Genomic DNA, 26,220 nt, shown 5'->3' with positions numbered 1-26,220 from the left:
ATGTGGAGTATTTAAAGGGCTAATTACTATGAGAAATTTTTTGTGAGCCTTGTCCTGTCTCTTCATATAGAAGAGTGAGGTGGCTGCTTTGATAGAACTAGGAAAGGAAACTTCTGTTGTTCTACCTCCACTAATGTATCTCACCTAATGTAATAATTGTTCCTGTAAAAATACAGTTGGACAAGAAGCATGTCTAAGCGCATGAAGTAAGCAGTGAGACAATAGACTTGCCTTCTTGGGGGAAATGGGAAAGTTAATACCACTGAACTCTTGTTCAGCACTAACTCTTATTGACCAGTTAATTGCTCTTATGACAGAGATATGCCCGTCTTCATTTATAGTATCATTTAATATAATTCACCTCATTTGATCATCATGCTAGTCTAGTGATATATAGGTCAAAGTCCAGAGATCATAGAAATTTAGGTTGTAAGTAGACACCTTAGAGATCATCTACTCCAGTCTTTTCATTTTATAGCCAAGATAGAAACATAAGAAGTGAATAGTAGAACCAGGATTTGAATGTAACTTCTCACTTCAAAATTAGTACTCTTACAATCCCCATTTTACAGATAGATTTGCTCAGTCTCACAGCTAATACAAGGGATATGTGTAGGGAAAAATTAGTACTGGATTAAAAATTAGGAAACTTGGGTTTTAATTCTGGTTTTGTCATTAACTGGCTGTGTGATCTTGAATAACTTATCACTTGGTCACTTTCTTACCTATGAAATAAATGTATGCAGCTTACATCTTAAGCATCATAAATATAGCTTATCTGAGTCTAGGGTATGATTCACTTTAAAATAACTTTTAAACAAATAGCTAGCAGATATGATGAAATATGTCTGTAGAGCCTAACCACCTTGTGAGAATGTTTGGGACCTCCTGAATCTATAAATAAAGTACATTCTTATTCATGAGTCCATTGGAATAAAAACTGAGAGCCACCATCAGTGATTAAAATCTGGAACCATAAAAATATTTGTACTGATAGAATACATCCACAGAATAGTTCAGTCTTTTGAATGCTGATATTCTTACTTGATCAAAATTGTTTTATGAAAAAAATCATGAAAGGATCAGTTACTGATCCTAGGATTTTTCCTTTCTCTTTTGACCATAACAGCTATTTTTCAAGTATTCCTAAAAGCATATATTTAAAAAAGGGGGGGGGGGAATTGGTCCCATGTTTAATTTGCCTAGCAAAATATCATGGCTAATTATTTTCCAGGACATGAAAATCTTCCTTTTCCTACCACCTCCCTTAGAAATGTGGGTAGTTCCAGTAGGTTTTAGAAAACATTTGATTTTTTTGGTTGATGAGTCTTTCTGTACATGCTTATATTGTGTTTTGTTTTGTTTTTGATATTTAACTTAGTTGGTAAGGATAGCAAAGGTGCTGGGGACGGAAGACTTATATGACTATATCGACAAGTACAACATTGAACTAGATCCACGTTTCAATGATATCCTGGGCAGGTAAGTCAGCAAAGGAAAGATAAGTGTGCTTTGGGTTGAATAGCATTGTCCAGCCTTCAAGTAACAAGTATTATGTTTGGAAAGGGAACAGCATGGAGTGGCAAGAGCACTAGACTTGGGAAAAGGCATGTAGGCATGGCACAACCACTTCTTCTCTTTTTGACCTTGAGCAAATCACTTCTATTAAGTTCTAGGTTCTTCTCTAAAATAAATGGATTAGAGTAGATGATCTTTAAAGCCCATTCTAGCTCTGATGTCCCCTGTTAGGCTTCATATTCAGTGAATGAAATAAGGGGCAACTACATGGGGGAGTGGATAGAGCACCAGCCCTAAAGTCAGGAGGACTCCAGTTCAAATCTGATCTTATCCTCCTAACACCTCTCAGTTATGTGACCCTGGGCAAATCACTTAACCCCAATTGCCCCAGCAAAAAAATAAAACCAAAAAAAGCTCAATAAATTGTCACATTGTCATCTTCACATAATCTGCTTCTTCAAAATAAACAACTGTCCAAGAAGAAGGAAAAAAAATTAAATCTGCTTTGAATTACAACAGAGTACCTTATAATCTTACTAAAATGAAAGGTAGATTTCTTTTTTTTTTTTTTTTTTTTTTTTTAATTTTTTTTTTTTATTTTATATATATATATATATTTTATAATATTATCCCTTGTATTCATTTTTCCAATTTACCCCCCCTCCCTCTATTCCCTCCCCCCGACGACAGGCAATACCATACATTTTACATGTGTTACAATATAGTCTAGGTACAATACATGTGTGCGAATATCATTTTCTTGTTGCACAATAAACATTAGAATCCGAAGGTACATGCAACCTGGGCAGACAGATATTAGTGCTAACAATTTTCATTCCCCTCCCAGTGTTTCTTCTCTGGGTGCAGCTACCTCTGTCCATCATTGATCAACTGGAAGTGAGTTGGATCTTCTTTATGTTGAAGATTTCCACTTCCATCAGAATACATCCTCATACAGTATTGTTGTTGAAGTGTACAGTGATCTTCTGGTTCTGCTCATTTCACTCAGCATCAGTTGATTTAAGTCTCTCCAGGCCTCTCTATATTCCTCCTGCTGGTCATTTCTTACCGAGCAATAATATTCCATAACCTGAAAGGTAGATTTCACAAGAAATAAGGCCATTGCAGAAATTTAATATATTGACACCCTAAAGTAACTTTATTATTGATTCCAGCCATGTATACATGAGAGTTTTTCCTCCTCTCTCCCCTCCATCCCCATCAAAAGCATGTATTTCATATGTTCAATTTATTTTGATGCACCAAGTAGAGTGAATGGAGTAAAACTATCCTTGGAGTCTAATAGCAGCTGTTGCTGATTTTGATTGCTTTGTTTGCCACAGGGTTAGTTGAGAAATGCAACCTCTCACCAACAGTTGTACTTATCTAATTGTTGTCTTCCTTTGTTGCTTTGTAGACACTCCCGCAAGCGATGGGAACGTTTTGTTCACAGTGAAAACCAGCACCTGGTCAGTCCAGAAGCCCTTGATTTCTTGGACAAACTGCTTCGATATGATCATCAATCAAGACTCACTGCAAGAGAGGCCATGGAACACCCTTATTTCTGTGAGTAAATCCTGTGATTCCTGTCACCCTAACAAAATCCTTATGAGTAATAACTTTGATTTGACAGATTGAGCACTGATTAAAAGAGTTCAGAACAAGCCAGTAACATTACATTTATTGTTCCTTTCATGAAAACAATAATGATAAAGCTGGCTTGGTACAATGTAAATAAATATCACTGAACCAGGAATGAGGTTCACTAAGCTTTCTTTTGTACAGGCTCTTCCACTCTTGAGCTTTGTGGCCTTTTGGAAGTCACTTATGTTCTCGAACTCCATTTTCCTCTCTAGGATCATTGTTAAATGAGAAGAAGTAGATGATAAATAAGAATCCGATTTCTAACTTTAAATTGCTATGCATCTATGAGAAATAAGATGTATCAAAAATGTAAAATTATGATTGTGTTTTTTAAAATGTATTATAATTTGAATTTGAAGAGGATGATAACCTACAATGTTTGAGTGAAACAAACTATGAAGTGGAAATTAAAAGACTTGGTTCTGCCATTACCTTATCTTCTGGTCTTGGCAATATTAATACTAGTAGCTGATAAGTCTTACCTTTTTAAAATAAATAATTGTTTTTTATTTTCAAAATAAATGCAAAGATAGTTTTCAGCAATCCCCCTTGCAAAACCTTGTGTTCCAAATTTTTTTCCCTTCTTCCCCTACCTCCTCCTCCCCTAGAAAGCAGGTACTCTCCAATGTAAATTAAAGATGTGAAATTCTTCTATACATATTTCCATAATTATGCTGCACAAGAAAAATATGATTAAATGGGGGGAAGGGAATGAGAAAGAAAACCCAAAAAAAAAAAGCAATCACATAACAAAAAAGGTGAAAATAGGGGCAGTTAGGTGGTGCAGTAGATAGAGCATCAGCCCTGAAGTCAGGACCTGAGTTCAAATCTGGTCTCAGACACTTAACATTTCCTAGCTGTATGACCCTGGACAAGTCACTTAACCCCAAGTGCCTCAGCAAAAAAAAAAAAAAAAAGGTGAAAATATTGTATTGTGATCCACATTCAGTCCTCATAGCCCTTTTTCTGGATGCACATGTTTTTTCTTTATCACAAGATCATTGGAACTGGCCTAAATCATCTCACAGTTGAAAAGAGCCATGTCCATCAGAATTGAATGTAATATAATTTTGTTATTGCTATGTTATGTATCAATTTTAAGGTTTCCAAATGTGCTTTTCTCTGAATCTCCGTTTTTCCCTCTAAAATAAAGGGGTTATATTGGAAGATTTGTAAGGTGTCTTCTAGTTGTGACATTGTGTTCCCAAGAGTTAATTTTAGCAGCTCTTCATATTCTATAACCTCCAATTAACTTCTTAGGTTCTACAAGTTACAGCTTCTATGAAAATATTGTTCAAGGGAACATTGTATATGGTAACAGCAACATTGTGCAATTATAAACTTTGATAGATTTTGCTCTTCTCGGTAATAACAATAATCTATAATAATTCCAAAAAGCTCATGACAGAAAATGCTATCCACATCAAGAGAAAGAATTATAAAGTCTAAATGCAAATCAAAGCATATTATTTTCACTTTTTTTTCTTTTTCATAGCTTTTCCTATTTTGTTCTGATTATTCTTTCACAGTATGGTTAATGTGGAAATATGTTTAATGTGAATGTACATATATAGCCTTTAAAAAAGGCAGGGGAAGGAGGAAGTATAGTAACGTCCCAGCCGGACTATATACACACCTCCAATTTCAAATTCTTTTTTAAAGTTATCTCATCTTGCAAAGATAACTGGTCTTAAAACAGGCATCAGATTTATAATTACATCATGTTCTAGACATTTGAATCCTTAAGTTATTGTAAAACTAACCTTACCTCTCTATTAAGTAAGACTTTCCTTTTACTTGTATCTGATTCAGGGGGCGTCTCCGAATTTTATCATTCAAGTAAATGACTTGAAAAACAATAAATAACTATATATATATATATATATATATATAAAGTCTTGAGGTTTATATGTTATCTCATTCTGTCCTCACAATAACCCTATGAGTCTGCTACTATTATTATCCCCATTTTTTCATATAAAGAAACTGAGATATAGAGAATTTAAATGATTTGTCCAGGGTCACAAAGCTATTAAGTTCCTAAAGCAGAATTCAAATTTGGTCCTTAACTTCAAGTCTTTAAGTTCTATGCACTGTGCCACACAAACTGCCATATATAAATATTCATATATGTAAAATGATCACAAGAATGTAATAATAGTTAAAGGAATAGTCGAAATCTACATAGCTCTTTAAGGTTTGCATTGTGTTTTACACACATCAGAATTTTATTTTCTCAGTTGAACTTGTAAAACAGGTACTATTATCGCTATTGAGTCAGATAACAGTTAAATGGCTTGCCCAAGTGTCTGAGGTAGGATTCTCTAATGAATGCCATGCCCTGTGTAAACAGAATAATACCATCAATGCAATGAATATAAATACTATGCCTTGATTAAACTTGGCTCCTGAGAAGAATTTGGAAAATGTATTTCTTTCTTTCTTTTTTTTTTTTTTTTTTTTTTTTTTTTTACAAAACTCAGGATGTGAGTGGAATGTTGTATAAACTCTTAGTCGCAATTGGTTTGTTTGGTTGCCTGAACTACTTTTTTCTTTTTAAAATCTTTGTTAGAAAGAGAGACAGACAGACAGACATGCTAAATAGGAAAGATAAAAGGAAAAATATATTTAGAAATGATGATTTTATTTTAAAAAAATCAAGAATTTTTGAAGAATTACTTAAAAGTCATAAAACCTCAAGAATGAAGACCTCAGATGGCATAGTACAAATTAGAACATACCTGTTAAGTGATCAATCTGTATTTGAAAACCTCTTAACAGTGGGGAATGTGTATCTATTTTGAGATAGCTTTGAGTATTAAACTTTTATCAAGCCAGAATTTATCTTCAGTTTTCAGCAGCAAGAGATAGTTCTTTCATTTCAGGAAGAAATGGAAGAACAAATTTGCTACTTCATACATAAAATCCCTGGACTGTATTCACACAAAATAGAACTCAAACACATTATCTTCTTCACAGATCCAATTGTGAAGGACCAGGCTCGGATGGGCACATCCAACATGCCAAGTGGCAGCACTCCTGTCAGCACCGCCAACATGATGTCAGGTCAGTTCTTCTGGTATTTTATCTTAGGGAAGAGAATTGTGAATTTTTCTTACCCATCCCTTCTGGATATTGTCATTAGTAGCATCAACAAATGATTCCTGAAAATCATCTTTAGAAAGGAGTAATTAATTATCAAAGGCTTCGGTTCACTAATAAAAGGTAGAGAAAATTATATGACTTTAAAGGAACAGATAATAAATTTAATTAATAAATAAAATTTTTAATAAATAAATAATTTATCAAGGAAAGGGGAAGAGACATGATGGTGTTTCCTCTTTAAGCTTCCTCATTCCTAGAAGGGAGCAGAGAATGAGCCAGGCTATTTATTAAACAGGAACTTCATTGCTTGATATTGTTGGTTTTCTTAGCTAAGTGAGTGGAAAGAACCTTTATAAAAAGCAGGACAAGATTATTTAAAAGAAGCCATAGCTTAAGAGTGTTACTGTTTATTATACATATGTTTGGGGTTGGGGATGGATGGCCACCCAGTCTTATTTCACCTAGAATATATCATCCATCTTATTTACTCTGATGGATGGTCTTTCTTCTCTTTCTATTGCAGGGGCAAAGTAGCAAGACTTGCTTCGAGCCAAGGCCAAGTACTAGTAAATTAGGAATAGAAATTATCTTAGTTTGTCTTGTTCATACAGGTCATTAGGATGAGAGATGTATACTATCTATCTTGACTCTTCATAAGGTTTTATTAATTGTATTCACTTTCTCTTAAGTACTTGTAAAAAAAAAGCCTTTGAGAACACATTTATTGTTTTGTGTCATATTAAGAGAAATTAGAGGGATGGTTCCAAGCAATGCATGGTGTAGTTTCATGACCCCCCCCCCCAAAAAAAAAAAAAAAAAAAGCAAACAAACAAAAAAATAGAGGTTGTGTTCTAGTGGGATTTGGGGGAATAATAGAAGTAAAAATAATGTTTAGACTAGGTTAGATAGAATAGAGGAAATACACACATCCTTAGCAGAACTAAAGCCATAATCCAAATTGTATTTGAACCTGGTATCTTGTAATAACCTTGTTTATTCAGAGAGACTCTATGGTTAAACACCAAAAAGAAAGAGAAACCTATAAAGCCCAAATTTAGAGATTATTGATTGAGAGAGCTTGATAATTTCAAATATACTGATTAGAGGTAAGGGGACATCAGACAGAGTTCAGACTACCAAATTCCACTGATTTAGAGGTTCCAAAATATAGTTATTTGAAACATTCATTGATTCATTCATTGATATTTAGTAGTATGAGCCCAATCTTAATGAAAATCTCAAGCTTTGAAAGAAAGATTCCATGAACACTTATTGACAGAAGCTTCTACCTAGTCAGAATCCTAACTTATTTTCTGTTATTTGATTTCAGGGATTACTTCAGTGCCAACCCCTTCACCACTTGGACCTCTAGCAGGCTCACCAGTGATTGCTGCCGCCAACCCTTTGGGGATGCCAGTTCCAGCTACCGCAGGCGCTCAGCAGTAATGACAGCCTCTGTCTCCTGATGCCTGAGCAGAGCCGGGCGGGGGAGGGGGTTCCACTCTTCATCTCTCCCCTTGATGCAGTTGTGCCTGGCAGGGGAGGGTATGGAACACTTCGGAGGCGCCGTGTCTGAACAGTTGCTTGTGGATTTATAGTAGTTCAGTCATTATAAAAAAATTATTATAGGCTGATTTTTTTTCTTTTTTTCTTTTTTTTTTTTTTTTTACTCGAACTTTTCGTAACTCAGGGGATTCCCTGACAAATTACCTGCAGATGGAATATTTCACGGACGATTCCCCCTTTCCCCCCCAACCCAATCCTGATCCCAATTCTTCATCTCAAGAACAATGATGAACCTACCCTTTTCCTGGCTGTTGCATTTAGCTGGAAATCTCTTCCAGTTCCCACCATTACTCTTCCACCAGCCCACACCTTGGGAGGTCTGTTGTCTTTGTGCTCTTCTCCAGAGATTACCAAAATACAGCTTTTCCAGGGAAGCAGGAAGGGGAAGGAGGAAGAGGGCCCAATTCTTCACAGTAATGTACTGTTCACTTTTAACACTCAACTCCAGAGGAGCTGGAATCCAGTAGGGTACACTGGCCCAACCAGTAGAATATAGTCACGTAGATGTTGAAAGTTTACCCAAAGTGCACACAGGTACTAAAAACCTCCATTCAATATGAATCATGTCTTATTGACCTAACCCTCAATCCAGCTCACTTGCATGTAATTTTAGTTTGAAAGTTTAGTTTGAAAATTAAACACTTTCTCTCCCTTCTTCCTAACTCTCCAGTCTTCTTCCTTTATTCCCCTTCCAGTCAAGGTTCCCTAGTAGAGTTGACTGTACTATAGGTAAGATCTTTTTTCACCTAGCAGATGAGGGTGGGGGAGACAAGGAGAAACTTTCCCAGATTTTTTTACTTGCAATTTTGCATTAAATTTGTTACTGGGTATATAACCTCTTGCCTTTTTAAAAAAAATAAAATAAAATAAAAAGACAAACCCAAAACGTTATTTATACCAATTTCATGCTAGTGGCTATTAAAAAGCTAGAGCTGATAGGACATCAGACCACACCAAGTAACATTTTGAGGCTTCTTTTCCCCCCATTTGCCTCTTTCCCTCACGTGCCATCCAGTGAGAACACCTGTGACCTCAGTCTCATAAATGTACACTGAGGGGCAGGAACAAAGCAAAGTTTCTCTAAATGAAAGTGAAGCAGTAGATCTGTAGTTGTGGAACAATATTAACCATTGACAACAACAAAGCACCCTTGTTTCAGCCCTGCTCCACATTCCTTGCTGTGTGTATATATATATACTACTTTGTCCTTCCTATGTGAAAGATCCAGTGTTGGAATTCTTTGGTGTAAATAAACGTTTGGTTTTATTTATCAAGGTTAGATTTAAGTCCCTGTGTAAAGGTCTTGCTGGATGGGTGTGTCACTTTACACTGAAAGGGCCTGCAGCCAGCCCTGTATGGATTGGAGGAAACAACCTCTTCCATTTTCTCACCCACTTTGAATGATTTATCATACTGGGCAGTGCAGAGAAGCCTTCTAGAAACATCAAGCCAAAATGTTGGGGAATAAGGACCTTTGCCATAAAACTCCTTTTGTGTCTCAGCCATGCCAGGATTTAGGATGGGAAAAGGGTGTGTGTGTGTGTGTGTGTGTGTGTGTGTGTGTGTACGCGTGCGTGTGTGTACGTTTTGTGTATGTGTGTGTATATGCGTATACATGTGTACTCTCCACTGTAACTTAGCCACTGAGCTTTATTGGGTGCACCATTGGAGAAGCCTAGTTTTTTAAGCACAATGACAAAGCATCAGCTCTGGATTTTCTCCCCTTATCCCATTGCAATAGCTGCTTTTTTTTTCAGGGTCAGGAATTCTTTGCCAATCCTCCTGAAGTCCTAAAGTCTATTTACCCTGACCTTCACTGGTTCCACAAGCCTCTCACTGAATGTTGTGTGTGAGCAGTTGCTTAGGTTGTTCTATTTAATAAACTTATCTAACTTTATAACCCATTTTTGCCTCAGTGAATGTACTGAGGTGTAGTAGTGGTAGTAAGTAGTGAGTACTGGTGTGGAGGAGCAATAGGGTTTAAAGGAGAAAATCGTGGCCTCCTTTTTATCTCACTATATGAAGCCAAGGGAGAGCTGAAGGGGAGAAATTTCTTAGTGCACATTAGTGTACTTTTATTCCCCATGACCACTTGGAGCAAATATTTATTATACTTTTACTTATTTAGGCCCTAAAATGATGTGAAAACTACCATGTTGACTTTGTGCAGGAATAGATGGCACCAACTATTGTGCCAGGGATGCAACTTGTTGATTAGGTTTTGCACTGAATTGTGATTTTAAACAGGACTCTTTCTAAGGAATCCTCCTCTTTTTCAAAAGAGGAGGAAGAGTTGTCAATATTCATTTCCTCCTAGTTCAGAATATGTAGTTGTAGCTGAGGTTGATGAGGGCAGCTACAAACAGCTGGAGGTTTTAACACCCATCAGCCTTACAAGGAATTGAAATAAGCCTGGAAAGAATGCCACCCATGGGCTTTTATTTAATTTTTTTTTTTTTTTAAAACAAAAAATAATTAAGCAAAAAAAAAAAAATGCTACTTTAGAGCCACTGCACATGCATGAATCTGGAAAGAGGAAAGAGAGTTTAACACAAGAGGCTGGGTGGGTGGGTGGGCAGGTGGGCAAGGGTTTGCAGAGTAACAACTTCTGTGTTGTAAATTACCTCATCTGTACACCTTGTATTGGAGCACATTTCTCAGCACTCCCTGCGTCTCTGCATTGCATTCAATAGCAGGAAATTGATGCCAATATGTGGAAGTTCTGTTGGCAATTACTTAAAGGGTTTTTTAAAAGCATATTTTTTTAACCTTGTTTGAAGTGCGCCCCCTCACCCCCTTTTTTAGTTAAGTCAGAAAAAAAATTTCTTGGTTGTAATTGTATTGTAATTGATCTAACTAAAAACCTAACTGTGCTGGGAAGTTGTGCCATGGAGGTCTTTAATTTTTTTTTTTTTTTTTTTTTTTTTTTTTTTTTAATAAAAACATTTAAACAAATGAAATGTCCCCAGAGCCTGAGTAAATACACTTTTCTCTATCCGACTTCGCATGCAGAGAAAGTGCACTGGATTGGAAAGGTAGCGTTTTGAATAACCATATTAGATAGAGAATGCAGAGAACTTGAGTTCTAGGCCCAATTCTGCTACTGAAACCTTGGGCTAACATCACTTTTCTCTTCCAGGCCTCATGTACAACCATGGAACAAGAGATTCTTTAAAGCTTCTTTTCAACTGACATTTTATGGCTCAGATTTTAAATAAGTTTTGTCTGGTTTGATAAAGGAAAAAAAAAAGATACTATTGATGGAACTTGGGGATGGGAGTAGTTGAGGCTTAAGACTACTTGTTCCATACTCACATTACCTTGTGTTTAAACTCCTCCCTGGAATTTTACCATGCTATTGGATCAGTGCTTAAATGGGAAATGTTTAGAGAGTTTGTTAGCCTCAAAAAAAAAAAAAAAAAAAAAAGCTTCAAGATATAGCAGTAATCTAAATCCAGCTCAATTTAAATTAAGCATTCAAGGTTTTGAATATTCATTTTGTATACTTACTAGTCCTAACAATATTATGGTTCTTGCTGATTGTGAATGACTTTATTAGAAACTTAGTTTTAAGCTATGTTCAAACAGGCACTCAAAAATAATTCAGAATTTGGTACCTGATGTTTTGGATAAAAATATTAGATGGCTCAAGTCTTGACTGTTTCTTACTGTGTGACATGGACAAAGTCACTGCCTCTGGATTACTAGCGTCTATAAAAATGAAAAGTGGACTAGATACTGAAGGAGTTCTCCAATCTCTAATGTTTTTGAATACTATTAATAAAACTAGATCTTCACTTTTACAACGCAGTGCTAGAAGTCATAACTATTGGAATGCAATTGGTATTATTGGTAGAAACTTTTGGGCTAAATGCATTTTAGTTCATGTTAACTGAAAAGTAGTACTTGTGAAACCACTTACAGAAACTTAATTATTTTAGTTTTAACTTTTTTCCAGGTACTTACCTACACTTTTAGTTGATCATGGTCATTAAGTCAAATTAAGCATTTTTTAAGCATGTGTGCCAAATATTGCCAACTTTGGGAGGAAATAACTATCCCTGCCTTTATGGAATCCACAAATCCGTATTTCAAAATTATTAGAGTGTAACAATTCAAAGCAAAGCCTGAAGGGAACAATTTGTTTTGTTTTGTTTTGTTTTAACAGTGAAGAGTGCAAACCTAAAGAATATATAGGAATTCAGCAAGTGAAGAACACTAAACAGGCATGAAGAATCGTGAGGTGAGGCAATATGGCTGGAATGCAGAGGTCATTGAGGGGAATTAGGAAAATTTTTCAAAACAGTAGTGTGAGATCTTTAGATTCTTGATCCCATCTAAATTCCAAGATTATACCTATACTCTTGAGTTTCTTCAAAAATCTTTATGAAATCTTTTAAGAGCAATGACCCTCTCTCTCTCTCTCTCTCTCTCTCTTTTTTTTTTTAATAGTTTATTTACCAGATATATGCATGGGTAATTTTACAACATTGACAATTGCCAAACCTTTTATTCTAATTTTTCCCCTCCTTCCCTCCCCACCCCAGATGGCAGGCTGACCAATACATGTTAAATATGTTAACGTATAAATTAAATACAATATATGTATGCATGTCCAAACAGTTGTTTTGCTATACAAAAAGAATTTTGACTTTGAAATAGTGTACAATTAGCCTATGAAGGAAATAAAAAATGCAGGTGGACAAAAATATAGCGATTAGGAATTCTATGTAGTGGTTCATAGTCATCTCCCAGAGTTCTTTCGCTGGGTGTGGCTGGTTCAGTCCATTACTGCTCTTTGGAACTGATTTGATTTAGCTCATAGTTTAAGATGGCCACATCCATCAGAATTGATCATCATATAGTGTTATTGTTGAAGTATATAATGATCTCTTGGTCCTTCTCCTTTCACTCAGCTTGAGTTCATGTAAGTCTCTCCAGATGTTTCTGAAATCATCCTGCTGGTCATTTCTTACAGAACAATAATATTCCATAATATTCATATACCAATTTATTCAGCCATTCTCCAATTGATGGGCATCCATGCAGTTTCCAGTTTCTGGCCACTACAAAGAGGGCTGCCACAAACATTCTTGCACATATAGGTCCCTTTCCCTTCTTTAAGATCTCTTTGGGATATAAGCCCAGTAGAGACACTGCTGGGTCAAAGGGTATGCACAGTTTGATAACTTTTTGAGCATAGTTTCAAATCGCTCTCCAGAATGGCTGGATGTGTTCACAATTCCACCAACAATGTATCAGTGCAATGACCCTCTCTTAATGTCTTTCCAGATCTAGTACTAACAGAACCATGAAGTGGTTGCTATGTACAGGACACTATGCTATTCTAGGGCTATAAAAGCACCAATGAAATAGTCTCTGCTGTTAAGATTACACTTTACCTGGGGGAAAAAACAATTACACAAATAACAATATGTGAAAAACTGGGGGAAGAGGATTAACAATTAAAGGGAATCTGGAAAGACTTTGTAGAAATGGGAAAGGGAGGTGAACCTGTGTATGGGCTAGGCTGGAGTGGTGAAGTATCAAATTTAGAGAAGAGTAATCCAGTTGGAAGACTGAAAAATGGAGGGATCCAGATTGTTAACTTGGAGAGGGTGGGGAAGAGTTATGTGTTAAAAGCAGGAAGATTACTTTTGCAGCTTGGATAGAGAATAGATGGTAGGAAATATTCTAGATTCTGTAAGAACTTTTCTAAACCTGTTCCTAATGAAATCCCTAAGGAGATTGTTGTGATAAGGATCAAACACATTAGAGTCATGATAGGTTACAATTATTATTATGTTAAAGAAGCCCAGTTTTGGCTGCCTACTCTTGCCCTCCCCTCTACCCCCAGTCCCCAACCCATAGCATTGCCTAATATCAACCATATCTACTCAATATTTTCTTCTATCCTTCCCTTTGAATAAATGCTTATCAAATATACTTCTCTGAAGTTTGTTATGCAGAATTCCATAAAGTTAAAACTTTTAAGATTTATTTCATTTTTTAAATTAAAAGTGTTTTAGATGCAGATCTAATTTTTTTTTTTAATTCATTTTTCCAAATTATCCCCTCCCTCCCTCCACTCCCTCCCCCCGATGGCAGGTAGTCCCATACATTTTACATGTGTTATAATATAACCTAGATACAATATATGTGTATAAATACCATTTTCTTGTTGCACATTAATTATTAGCTTCCGAAGGTATAAGTAACCTGGGTAGATAGACAGTAGTGCTAACAATTTACATTCGCTTCCCAGTGTTCCTTCTCTGGGTATAGTTATTTCTGTCCATCATTGATCAATTGGAAGTGAGTTGGATCTTCTTTATGTTGAAGATTTCCACTTCCATCAGAATACATCCTTATACAGTATTGTTGTTGAAGTGTATAGTGATCTTCTGGTTCTGCTCATTTCACTCAGCAACAGTTGATTTAAGTCTCTCCAAGCCTCTCTGTATTCCTCCTGCTGGTCATTTCTTACAGAGCAATAATATTCCATAACCTTCATATACCACAATTTACCCAACCATTCTCCAATTGGACATCCATTCAACTTCCAGTTTCTAGCTACAACAAAAAGAGCGATGCAGATCTAATGTTAAAAGAATAAATGATATTTTACTTGTGTATAGTTCTAGGAAGTTTTCTAAAACTTTGTACATGAAGTATAACATTCTAACACACTTATTAGGCATCTAATATCTATCCCCATCTTACAGATGAAGAAAACTGGGGCCTAGGAAGGTAGATTAGTGTGGTTGATCTGGAAAGATTAACAGAATAAATATAGAAATCTAAATGTGCCAGAATAGTCTTGATTATGGTTATTCTAAAATGGTATAAATGCTATGATTTGTGGTTGGTTTGGACATTTGTTTTTCAATCTTGCTCTCAATCAATACCTAACAAGACTTTGCATATATGATAAGCACTTAATAAATGCTTGTTAAATTCAATTAAAATCAAAGTCACATTGGCTTCATTGTTTTAAATTATGGCTAAAATTATATTCAATTCTCTTGAGCATTTCTTGGAAAATTTAGTCACTGCTACAAATAGTTATGACACCTGGAGACATGGGTTATTTTAAACCTATTTCTGCCATCAGTTTTCTCTAAATTTTAAGCTCTCCTCTCTGATGTCATTTTTCCATGAGGGGTCAGATTGGTATTCTGTAAGGTTGACCTCTCAGGTCAAAATGTTATATACATTGCCTTTCAGCTCTGTTTTATGTTATCTAACATAACATTCCAGTTATGACATTCTACAGTATGATTCTAGCTATATTTCCCCCAACCTTATGTAAAACTGCTTTTTTATTCAGTGATTCTAATGAGTTGCCTTTAATAGCAGAGTCTAAGCATTAGTTCCTCTAACAATTAATTTGCCCAATCTACTTGTAAATCACAGTATTTCTGTTCTATTCAAACTGGAAAAATTCCCAACATTGCTTAGCATAATTTGAGGAGCTAAGGCTACTTTCCAAGTTGAATAAATGTCATGGATGTTGCAAGAAAGTCTTAGATACTAGATCCAGCCCTATAGATCTCAAGCAAGGCACTTCACCCTGTTTGCCTCAGTTTCCTCATCTGGAGAAGATAACAAACCACTCCAGCCAGTATCTTTGAGAAGAAAATCCCAGAGACATGTAGAATTAGACACAACTAAAAAAGCAACTAAAAGATAAAAGTGTCCTGTGAAGCAGCTCAGTGACTCAGTGTCTAGAGCTCTACAGTTAGAGTTCTAAAATTGAGTTAAAAAACATACTGTGTAACCCATCCCTACCTTAATCCACTGGAGAAGGAAATGACAAACCACATCAATACCTTTGCTAACAAAACCCCTCAAGGGATTATTGGACTCAATTAAATGATTGAACAAGTGTCCCATGAATTCTGGATTTCTTCCCTACCAATTTAGCACCCTTTTAACTTCAATTCAGTTATTTAAAACATTTACCCAAACATATTCAACTCTTTCTAGATTTATCTGATCAAACCACTGGGAGTTATTTCCTATTAGTAGGAAATAACACTACTGACAATTCAACTTGTTCTTTAAGGCTTACAAAACACTTGCATCATCCATAATTCAATTTGCATGGTGCTTTCAAGTTTGCAAAAAAGTTCTTTCTTGACAAAAACCCTCTGAATAAGTACATTTTTCAGATGAGAAAGCTAAGGTTGAGAGATTAAAATGATTTGCCCAGGGTTACCCAACTTTTTTAAGTATCAGAGCCAGAATTCACACGTCTCTCCTGGCTCCAGGTCTTACCTATACCAACATTTGTATGGGGTTTTAACAATTTGTGAATCACCACATGTTCTCATGTTCTCAAAAGTCCTGAGAAGTCAGATAGCAATGTAAGTGTTGCTATGTCATCTTTCAGACAGGTTCCCCAGAGAGGGGAAGGAGGCCAGCACCTAGTAAGTGGCAGAGTTGGGATTAGAGTGAAGCTTGGAAGGGACCTTACATATTATCTCTTTGTAAGAGATTGCATATTTGGAGAGACAGGCAGACAAACAGAAGTCTTGGAGTCCTGAGATTTTAAAACTGGAAATCACCCAGACTTGTGTTGTGGGTCCTCTTTTTTTTTTTTTAACAGAAGAGGACATTGAAGCTAGTCAAAGGACCAAGATTCCACAGCTGATAATTAGTAGAGCTGAGCCTGAGACTTAAAATTCATCGTTCTTTCCAATTGTACCCCAGAGAATTAGGAGAGAGAGGTAGTAGTCTTTTCCTAAAGGGATTTGGTATTTCTGAAATTGTTCCACTGTTGCATCACCTTCCTCTAACACAGTTTTTGTGGCTTCTCTTTAAAAAGAAAAGAGACTTGGTGTGCTGTTTTCTGATCTAGTGTTGCAAATCATGGTGATCTGTATGAATAATGCAAAAGAGGACCAAACTTGGGTATATTAAAACAATTCTTAGAATAGAATTGGGGCAAAAGGGAAAGAACATTGATATGATAAACAGGATACCTGTGTTCTAATAGTCTCTGTTCCACATCTTCATAGCTTTGTTACTTGGTTAAATTACAGCTCTGATCTTCAGTTTCTCCATTTATAAAATGGAGGTACTTTCACTCACTACCTCATAGGGGTGATATGACCAAATTCAGTAGGGTAAGTCAAGCTCTTATAAAACAGTAGTGGAATGAGAGTTTTCCTTTATAGCTAGCTATTTATGTAAGCACTGTAAGAGTTGCATTATTAGAAATCCAGATACTAAGGTTCAAGTTCTAACTTTGACACTGACTCATGGTAGGCCAGTCATATAATCAGTGGTAGGACAGGGACTACAATTTGAAATCTAGTTCCTAATCCAAGACTCCTCCCACAGCTGTTCCTAATCTCCTTTCTCTAAATACATTGCAAAAGGGCCACAGGGTTTTATTATATATTTTGATATGTTTCAGTTTGGACTATTCAGCCTTTTTAATTGAGGTCTTTGTATCTTTTCATACAGCACCCCCACCTGGCAGATTTATAGCATGTTTTTGAAGGATTTACTGGTACTAGGTATAGTATGCTGCTGACTATAATAGAAATTGTAGCTTCAAAGAAATATCCAGAGGGTCCAAAGGAGGTTTTCTGTTCACACGAATAGAGATTATTTTAAAACCAGGACAATCTTGTTTACACTAAAGCACTTAAATCCTAGCATTAAAAAACCATGAAAATAAGATCTAGATCAAGAACATTAGTCAGAGTTGAGTCTTAGAACACAGACTATGAGAGCTATAAAAGGTTAGCATTAAAGGAGAAATTAGAATATTAGAACATAGAATCATATGTTTTTGGACTCCAAACCTAGTATTTTTCTACTAGATTATGTTATGTCTCATCAAGAAAAGGTTGATACTATCAACTCTTTCTAGAAATGGATTTTTATTGTGTCATAACTATTTTCTGCCCTGGACAAAACTAATCTGATGTCTAATATGTCCAGCTCTGGGAGTCACATTTTATGATGTATTGATTTCTCTGAGGTACAGAGAATAGCAGTGAATATGGTTGGTGAGAGGGCAATGCCATATGAGGATGGGTTACCAGAAATGGGAATGTTTTGTTTTGCATTATTGCACATGTATAACCTATTTAAAATAGCTTGCCATCTTAGAAAAGGGAATAGAGGACGGAGAGAACTTGAAATTCAAAATTTTAAAACTAATAGAGAAAATTGTTTTTACATGTACTTGGGGAAAATAATTTTTAAAAAAGAAATGGGAATATTTAACTAAGAAATTACTTAGGAGGAGGCATATCAAGAAAGATTGCAATGTTTAGAATCATTCAAAGCCTACTGTTCCTTCTTTAGCTCCAACCCTTGCTTCATAAGTCTTAAGTGTTCTGGTTAGGGTTAGGGCAGAGCTTAACAACAACCTAGCTGCCCGGGGCTATGTGCACTTGCGAGGCTGCGGATGGAGAGTATCTCTAGTTAAGTCCCTTTTTGCATGTACAGATTTCTATTGGACAACAGAAGGATTTTGTCTATACAGGAGTAGGAAATTCCTGATGAAATTCCTCTGGTTGCCTGTGCTGCTGATAGTACTGAGCATGCTTAGTTCATTTCTAGGCTCAGAAATGGGGGAGGGGTGGAACGCGCAGTGTGATATAGAACTAGTCAGTGACTGAATTACATCACATGATCGCGATAGCCTTAAAACTGGAAGAGTCCTCAAAAGTTCCTCCAGAGAGAAAAATCACTTTCCCAAAGTTAACACAAGTTGCAGACCTTGTATCTCTTAAGGTCTCTCCCAACTTTGAGGTTCTGGCTCGGTGTCCAAATGAGGAGATTCCAGAGTGAAGGACTTTAGGTATGACTGAGGAGACCTGGATTCTAGTCCTCATTGTCAGTTACCGTACCTTTACCCGAGTTAAGTTTCCCTCCTTTCTCTCTCCCCTATGTGCTCGTAAAGGGTGGAGGAGGTTTTCAAATACAATGGAGGAAAACTGAGGTCGGACAGTTCGTACAGAGTCATCTGAGGGCTTTAATATACCACGTCATCTCCTCCCAAGTCACCCACTCTGAGAATTCAGCCTGTGTGCCCAAAGGCAGGGGATAGGAAACAAGGCCTCTGCTGGCCCTGCGATTTATCCATGTCCCTTTGCCTCTCTGGGCCTCAGTTTCCACAATCTGAGGGCCGTCTAATCCAACCTCTACACTTTCGGATACCACTGGCAGGACTGGGTAATGCCGGCTTCCGCCTCCCTACCGCGGTGCACCCTGGGTCAACTTTAGCCCTTCTCTGAAACACCAAGAACCTGTTGGCTTGTCAAGGAGACCCTCCGGGGACGTGTATTCCCTAATTCATTAATTTATCCAACCTAGTTCAATATTTTTTGTTTAGTGGTCGGCGCGATCACGTGGTGGGGGCGGGGCGGTCACGTACGGGCGGCGCGAGGTCGCGGTGACGTACAGGGGCGGCGCTCGCCGAGGAGCGGACTGGCCGAGGCGAGCGGCAGAGGCTCCCCTGTAGCCGCCGCTGCCGCCTCCGCCGCCGCCGCTACCATTTCCCCGGCCCTGGCACCACCACGGGCGCGGGGAGGAGCCGGGGCCCCGGGGCATGGCTCTCCCGAAGGCAGGGGGTGATGGGCTTTCGGCCTGGTCGTCTCGCAGCGGGGACGAGAAAGCAGGTACCGGGGGCCGGAACTGAGGCCTGAGGGGGGCGGGACGGAAGGGACCGGGCTGCTCCTGCTGCGGCCGTGGCCTGGGAGGGCAGAGGATGAGGCCGAGAGGGAGAGAAGCCCGAGAGAGGACGAGGAGGAAGGGGATCTCGGGGGAGTAGTGGTGCTGCTCTTGAGAATGCTGCTAGGCTAAGGCTGCAAGGGCTCACATGGAGAGATCCGGGGAGAGGAGGTGCTGCTGCTGCTGCTGCCGCCGCCGAATTAGGAGCACTGGAGTTGGGGACGAAGTGCTGCTGTTGCTGCATGGAGAGTGGTGCTGCTGTCGGTGGTGTCTAATGTTAGGGGATCTGAGGGCAGAGTCTGATGTACTTGGGGGGGAGCGGTCCTGAGGAAGGGCAGTGATAGTGCTGCTGCTGGCTGAGGAGAGAAGGGAGAATGGGTCTTGATGCCCCTGGGGCCGAGGACTGCAGGGAAAGAGGTTCTGAGGGAGAGGTTGGCAGTTCTCCTGTCAGCAAAACAGTTTGGGGTGCAGGGTTTGGGCTGTAAGCTGAGGGTGCTAGTGGCTGTGGCGATGGGGGTTGTGATGTCTGGAAAGGCAAGGATTCAAACGGATTAAAAAGAAGAAGGAAAGAAGTAGATTTGGTTATATGGCCAGTAGAGCTTTCAGCTTCCTATAGTGCTCTCCTCACAAGTGTCTTATCGGGTCAGAAAATGGGCACTAAATTACCTGCCCGGGTCCTGCAGTGCTGTCTCTAGGAACTTTGTCTCCGTGTACTCACCGTCCTGTACTCTTCTCCCTGTATTGTTTAAAGAGAGAGCTTGAGTTCCTTGGGAAAGAAGCATTTCAGTCAGTCAGTCAGCATTTCTGTGAAGCTCCAGAGAGCCTTTCATCCCCAAGCAAGGCGCTCACACTCTTTAACAGAGGAGATAATGTACAAGTAAGGATAAATAGGAGGGGTGCCTGGAAATTCCTCCTTTTTTCCTTTTTCTGAGGCTGGGGTTAAATGACTTGTCCAGGGTCACACAGCCAGGAAGTGTTAAGTGTCTGAGGTTGGATTTGAACTCGGGTCCTCCTGAATTCAAGGCCAATGTTTGCTCTACCACCTACCTGTCCCCCTGGAAATAATTCCTGCAGAAGAGGTGGTGCTGGAAGTGAGGCTTCAGGAAAGCCAGGAAATGGAGATGAAAAGGGAGAACATCCTAGGCCTGGGGCACACCGGCAAAAAATGCCTGTAGCCAAGAGAGAGAGGGGTTGGCACGAGCTTGGACTTGAGGATGACCCTGAGGGTGGAGCATTTAAGTTTCAAGCCTGGTCATAGGAGAATGGCAGATAAAGCTCAATGTTAAGAGCTAAGTCTGATGGAAGACAGTCCTGAACAGAGGATACCAGCAACTAGAAAGAACTATAGAAGGTTTCCTTCAGAAGGTGGGAGCTGAGCAAAATGTTAAAAGCCAAGAAAAACTAGTTGATAGAAATGAGGAGAGACGGACAGATGGGGAGGAGGGGAGAAAATTCTAGGCTTGGCAGACAGACAGTACAAAGTCTCAAGATTTGGGAGATAGAATACTGTGTTTGAGGAATAACCAGTAAGCCAGAAGGATTTTGCTGGAGTAATGAAGTTCTGAAGAATGAGTTTAGAGTTGTCATTCAGGAGAGCAACAGGACCCTGGGTACCATTAAATTGAGAATGATAATGTGAAAGGTATAGGATTAGTTCCTAAACTTTCTGTGTTTAGTCCATTATCTAAAGCTAACAACCTCTTCCTTTCTTCCAGACCAGACTACTAATCCAACTCACAACTTAACTGTTTATTTTAACTACTGCATAATTCAGTGAGGAATTAATAGTAATTTAATGTATCCCTTTTCAGAACCTTCAAGATACATTATTCTTGGGTCCCCAATAGTGATGCTTTGTTTTGGTTTTTTGTCCAGGATAGACAAGATAATTAATTTATCTGTGTGTTGCTTTGTTCCCTACATAATAACTGTACCTTATTGCTCTGGAATCGTTGTCTGTTCTCTTTCTCTCTTTTATTTTCCCCACAGTATGATAGTTCAGAAGTAATTCTTACAATATGTACTGACTCTCTATGCCCTTTAGCATCATAACTTTTTGCTTTATCTTATGACTTCCATTCTTGTGATATAGTTGGCTCCTTCCCAAATTGTATCATTCCTTGTGCTTTTTTTTTTTTTTTTTTTTTTTTTTTGGCAATCTTGGACTCAAAGATGCCAGATGTAAGCTCTGTACACACGCCTCTTTTTTGTGAATACTGGAGTAGGAAAGTGGCAGGAAAATAGAAAGTTGAGATGAGATTTAGCCTCTGCTTTCAAATGGAGTCTACTGTCCAAAAGGGGAGTAAGTCCTAAACCTAGGTAACTAATACACATTTTTGTATAACAACATTAAAGAGATACACATCATAATACCTTTAAGAAATCCAGATGGGGAGGAGATATTATTAGATGAATTCTTTAGTAAAAGTATGCTTATTATATGCCAGTGCTAAGCACTGAGGATCCAGAGAAAGGCAAAAAACAGCCCCTGCTCTCAAGGAGCTCACAGCCTAATGGGAAAGACTACATGAAAAACACATGCAAAAAAGATATATATATATATATATAAATAAATTGGAGATTATCAACAGATAACAGGTACTAGCATCAAGGAGTATGGGGAAAGATAGATTTCTGTAAAATTTGGGATTTTAGCTGGTTCTTGAGGGAATTAAGGAAACAGATGAGGAGAGAGAAAATTCCAAACATGAGGACCAATCATTGAAAATGCTCAGTCAGAGAAGCAGCAAGCTGGTGCAGTAAATAGAGCACCAGCCCTGGAGTCAGGAGGACTTGAGTTCAAATCTGGCCTCAGACACTTAACACTTCCTAGTTGTGTGACCCTGGGCAAGTCACTTAAAGACATTCAATTTGAGATATCCAGTAGGCAATTGGAACTGGTAGTCTGGAGGTTAGGAGAGAAGTTAGAGCTAAGTACAATCGTCTAAATAATGTTCATAATTGAATCTAAAGGAGCCAGCGAGTTTACCAAATGAAACAGTATAGAGGAAAAAGAGAAGAAAGAAGAGGTTAGAGCTAACGAGGAGATCCACTTTTAACCTGAGTAAAGTCTCCAGCAAAGGAAATTGAGGAAGAAGAGTCAGATAGGAGGAGCACCAGAATATTGTCACAGAAATCTAGACAGAAGTAAGTATGAAGAAAAGGGTGATTGAGTGTGGCAGAGACTATGGGAGAGGTTAAGAAGGATGAGTTCATCAGAAAAAAACCTTTAGATTTGTCAGATTGGAGAACTTTTGGTAACTGGAAAGAGCGGTTGGTAATTTTGGAAACAGCTGAATGATGAGGTCAGAAGACAGATTGTAGAGAATTAAGAAGAGAGTGAAAGGAAAAGAAGTGGAGGCTTCAATTACAGATAGCCTTCTTAAGAGGTTTAGCCACAAAAGGGAAGAAAGCTGTGGGTGGGACAATAGCTAGACGAAGAAGGATGAATTAAATGAGATTTTTTTGAGGATGGAGGAAATATGGGCATGTTTATAGATATTAGGGAAGTAGCCAATAGATAGGGAAAGATAGAAGATAGGGGAAAATGATAAGGCAAACTTCTGGAAAAAGTTGAAATGGAATGGGGTTAGTCTTGGCAAAGAGAAAGGCAGCTCTTCATGTGAGACAAGGGTGAGTGACATAGTGGTAAAAGGCATCTGGAAGAGAAGAAGGGAATGCTCTAGGCAATGGCCTTAGTTATGATATTAAGTTCTCAGTTGAGAGCAGAAAGAATTGTAAGGCTTTAGGAGGGATCAAAAGGTTTGAAGAATTGCTTTAGTGAGTGGGAAAAATGAGTGAATGAAGAAGAATTTCCTTGCTTCTGAGAGCTCAGTTTAAATTGTTTAAGAAATTGTCCAGTGCATTGATGCATTGTTGGTGGAATTGTGACTCCATCCAGCCATTCTGGAGAGCGATTTGGAACTAGGCTCAAAAAGTTATCAAACTGTGCATACTCTTTGACCCAGCAGTCTCTCTACTGGGCTTATATCCCAAAGAGATCTTAAAGAAGGGAAAGGGACCTATATGTGCAAGAATGTTTGTGGCAGCCCTCTTTGTAGTGGCCAGAAACTGGAAACTGCATGGATGTCCATCGATTGGAGAATGGCTGAATAAATTGTGGTATATGAGTATTATGGAATATTATTGTTCTGTAAGAAATGACCAACAGGATGATTTCAGAAACATCTGGAGAGACTTACATGAACTGATGCTGAGTGAAATGAGCAGGACCAGGAGATCGTTGTATACTTCAACAACAATACTATATGATGATCAATTCTGATGGACGAGGCCCTCTTCAACAATGAGATGAATCAAATCAGTTCCAATAGAGCAGTAATGAACTGAACCAGCTACACCCAGCGAAAGAACTCTAGGAGATGACTATGAACCATTAGATAGAATTCCCAATCCCTCTAATTTTGTCTGCCTGCATTTTTTATTTCCTTCACAGCTTAATTGTACACTATTTCAAAGTCTGATTCTTTTTGTACAGCAAAATATCTATATGGACATGTATACATATATTGTATTTTATTTATACTTTAATACAATGGTCCTCAAACTTTCTAAATAGGGGGCCAGTTCACTGTCCCTCAGACTGTTGGAGGGCCAGACTATAGTAAAAACAAAAGCTCACATTCTGTTTCCGCCCCTCAGCCCATCTGCCATAATCTGGGGGGCTGCATCTGGCCCACGGGCTGTAGTTTGAGAACCCCTGCTCTAATATATTTAACATGTATTGGTCAACTTGCCATCTGGGGGAGAGGGTGGGGGGAAGAAAGGGGAAAATTGGAACAAAAGGTTTTGCAATTGTCAATGCTGAAAAATTACCCATGCATATATCTGGTAAATAAAAAGCTATAATAATTTTAAAAAGAAGAAGAAGAAATTGACCAGTGAACTCAGCAGAGTTTTGTGATTTTTTTTTTTCTGTTATCCTTCAGAAGCATAACTTGGAGTGAAAGCCAAGCATTTAATAAAAGTAATACAAGATTGAGACTTTACAAGGCAAGATGAGTAGTACAGTAAGAAGGAAAGGGACTCTAAAGAAGATATCAGTGTAGAGTTGAACTGGTTCATTGAGGGAGGAGAGGTCATGATAGGGAAGGGAGGAGAATGCTACCACTGCAGTATGATGATCTGGGAAAGAACTAAAGATGGAAAGATTGGAAATCATGGTGACCAGGGCATAGGAGCAGGTGATTATAACAGATTATGATAACATAAGGGAATGTCAGTTCATGAACATGGAAGTGAGATTTTATGGTGGATGTGGTGTTTGGGCTTTCAGAAGCAAGTAGAAATTCAATAAGCATAGAAGAGGAGAGATAGCATTCCAGACATAGAGACTGACAAGAGCCAAACAAGTAAGAGGGGAAGTAAACAGGATCTTTTCTGGGATAAGTAAAAGACTATTTGGACTGGTATATGGAATATATATAAAATAAAGGAGAGGCTGGTGCCAGGTTATGGAAGGCTTTAAATGTCAGGCAAAGAAAGGTGAACTTTACATGGTGAGCAATAGGAAGGCACTTTGGACATAGTAGTGATACGACCAGATCTGTGCATGAGGCAGACTGTTCTAGCAACCAAATGAAAAAAAAAGTCTATTTTTTTTAAAAAGCACTGAAAATAATATACTTCGTTGATAAAAAGAACCTCAAATTATTTCTTTTTCTTTTTTCCTCAGGTACTTTTAATGCAAGCCTATTTATGTATCCCCAAAAGGACGACATTATATTTTGGGGGATGGTGGTAGTAGTATGTTTGTTTTGTTAAATTAGAGCCCAACTTAGAATATCTAAAAATGGGGTCCTATCATAAATCTGATGGCCTGTTATTCTCTCTGAAACTTCTTTATAAAATGAGTCTTACTTGAAGAGGAGGGTTTTTTTCTGGCTCTTCCACACTTCGTTGTTTTGGTTAGGAGCAATGTTGGCTGTAGTGTCTTGAGTTTAATTTCTGAGTAAAAGATATCAGATTTTTTTGATAAGGTGTAATGTAAGCATTATTCCAGAAATCCCAATGGAATTCTGTGCCCTTTAAAAGAACCCATTTAGTAATCTTAAGACATTTAAATATCTAGAACTGGTAACTATGTGAACATTGTTAGACATTGTTTTCTTTCCCTATATATTCCCATATAGATGTTATGCTGTTTCACCCAGGTGATTCTAGAAACACCTGTTTTTTGTGGAGGTAGAACTCTAGATTGTTTTTTTTATCCAGAGTGGAGATGGCTCAATACTATGCCCTCATCCCAGGAATATTTAGGACCGTTGTTATATTGGCCCACTGTGAAGAATCATTTTAATAGAGAATGAGCAAGCATAATATGTGTAGAATTCCCACTTCCTGGGAATTACTTAGATTTGTCCATTACCAGAGGAAGCTTTATATTTTGTTGTGGTATCTTTAATTAATTTAGTCACTCTACTAATCCATTTTTTTATGTTAATGACCACCACCATAAGTAAACTGTAGTAGAGATTTTTGTTTACACATTTCTCTAATTTTGGGGACCAAAAAAAACAGCTGGAAATTAATGTTTACTATCTCCAGGTGAATTGTAGACTTTTATCCTAAATCCAAATTTTTATAAAATTTTGAAGTTAAAAATTGTGTTTCACAACTTAAAGTCTACCTGTAGAACTTATTTTAATATTAAATTGTTGGAAGCTAATG

At 37.9% G+C, this 26,220-nt stretch overlaps 2 protein-coding genes across 5 annotated transcripts in view; both read left to right on the top strand.

The window, feature by feature from the left end:
* CSNK2A1 (casein kinase 2 alpha 1) overlaps positions 1-9,107 on the top strand; it is a 55,460-nt gene extending 46,353 nt beyond the window's left edge. For 3 of the 4 annotated variants that reach the window (XM_074292832.1, XM_074292833.1, XM_074292834.1), the window contains 4 exons: positions 1,382-1,482; positions 2,936-3,084; positions 6,142-6,228; positions 7,598-9,107. In XM_074292832.1, coding sequence (XP_074148933.1) covers positions 1,382-1,482; positions 2,936-3,084; positions 6,142-6,228; positions 7,598-7,713 — 453 coding nt within the window. In that variant the 3' untranslated portion in view covers positions 7,714-9,107. The remainder of the gene's footprint in view (positions 1-1,381; positions 1,483-2,935; positions 3,085-6,141; positions 6,229-7,597) is intronic. The other variant, XR_012486767.1, reaches the window with a different exon arrangement.
* A 10,137-nt stretch (positions 9,108-19,244) lies between these two features.
* TBC1D20 (TBC1 domain family member 20) overlaps positions 19,245-26,220 on the top strand; it is a 47,161-nt gene continuing 40,185 nt past the window's right edge. The window contains exon 1 of the mRNA XM_074292831.1: positions 19,245-19,478. Coding sequence (XP_074148932.1) covers positions 19,409-19,478 — 70 coding nt within the window. The 5' untranslated portion in view covers positions 19,245-19,408. The remainder of the gene's footprint in view (positions 19,479-26,220) is intronic.

This window comes from Sminthopsis crassicaudata, chromosome 2, assembly GCF_048593235.1.
Source record: "Sminthopsis crassicaudata isolate SCR6 chromosome 2, ASM4859323v1, whole genome shotgun sequence".
NCBI classification, from domain to species: domain Eukaryota; kingdom Metazoa; phylum Chordata; class Mammalia; order Dasyuromorphia; family Dasyuridae; genus Sminthopsis; species Sminthopsis crassicaudata.
Note: the sequence above shows the minus strand (reverse complement) of the source record. Positions and strands in the feature narration are given on the sequence as shown.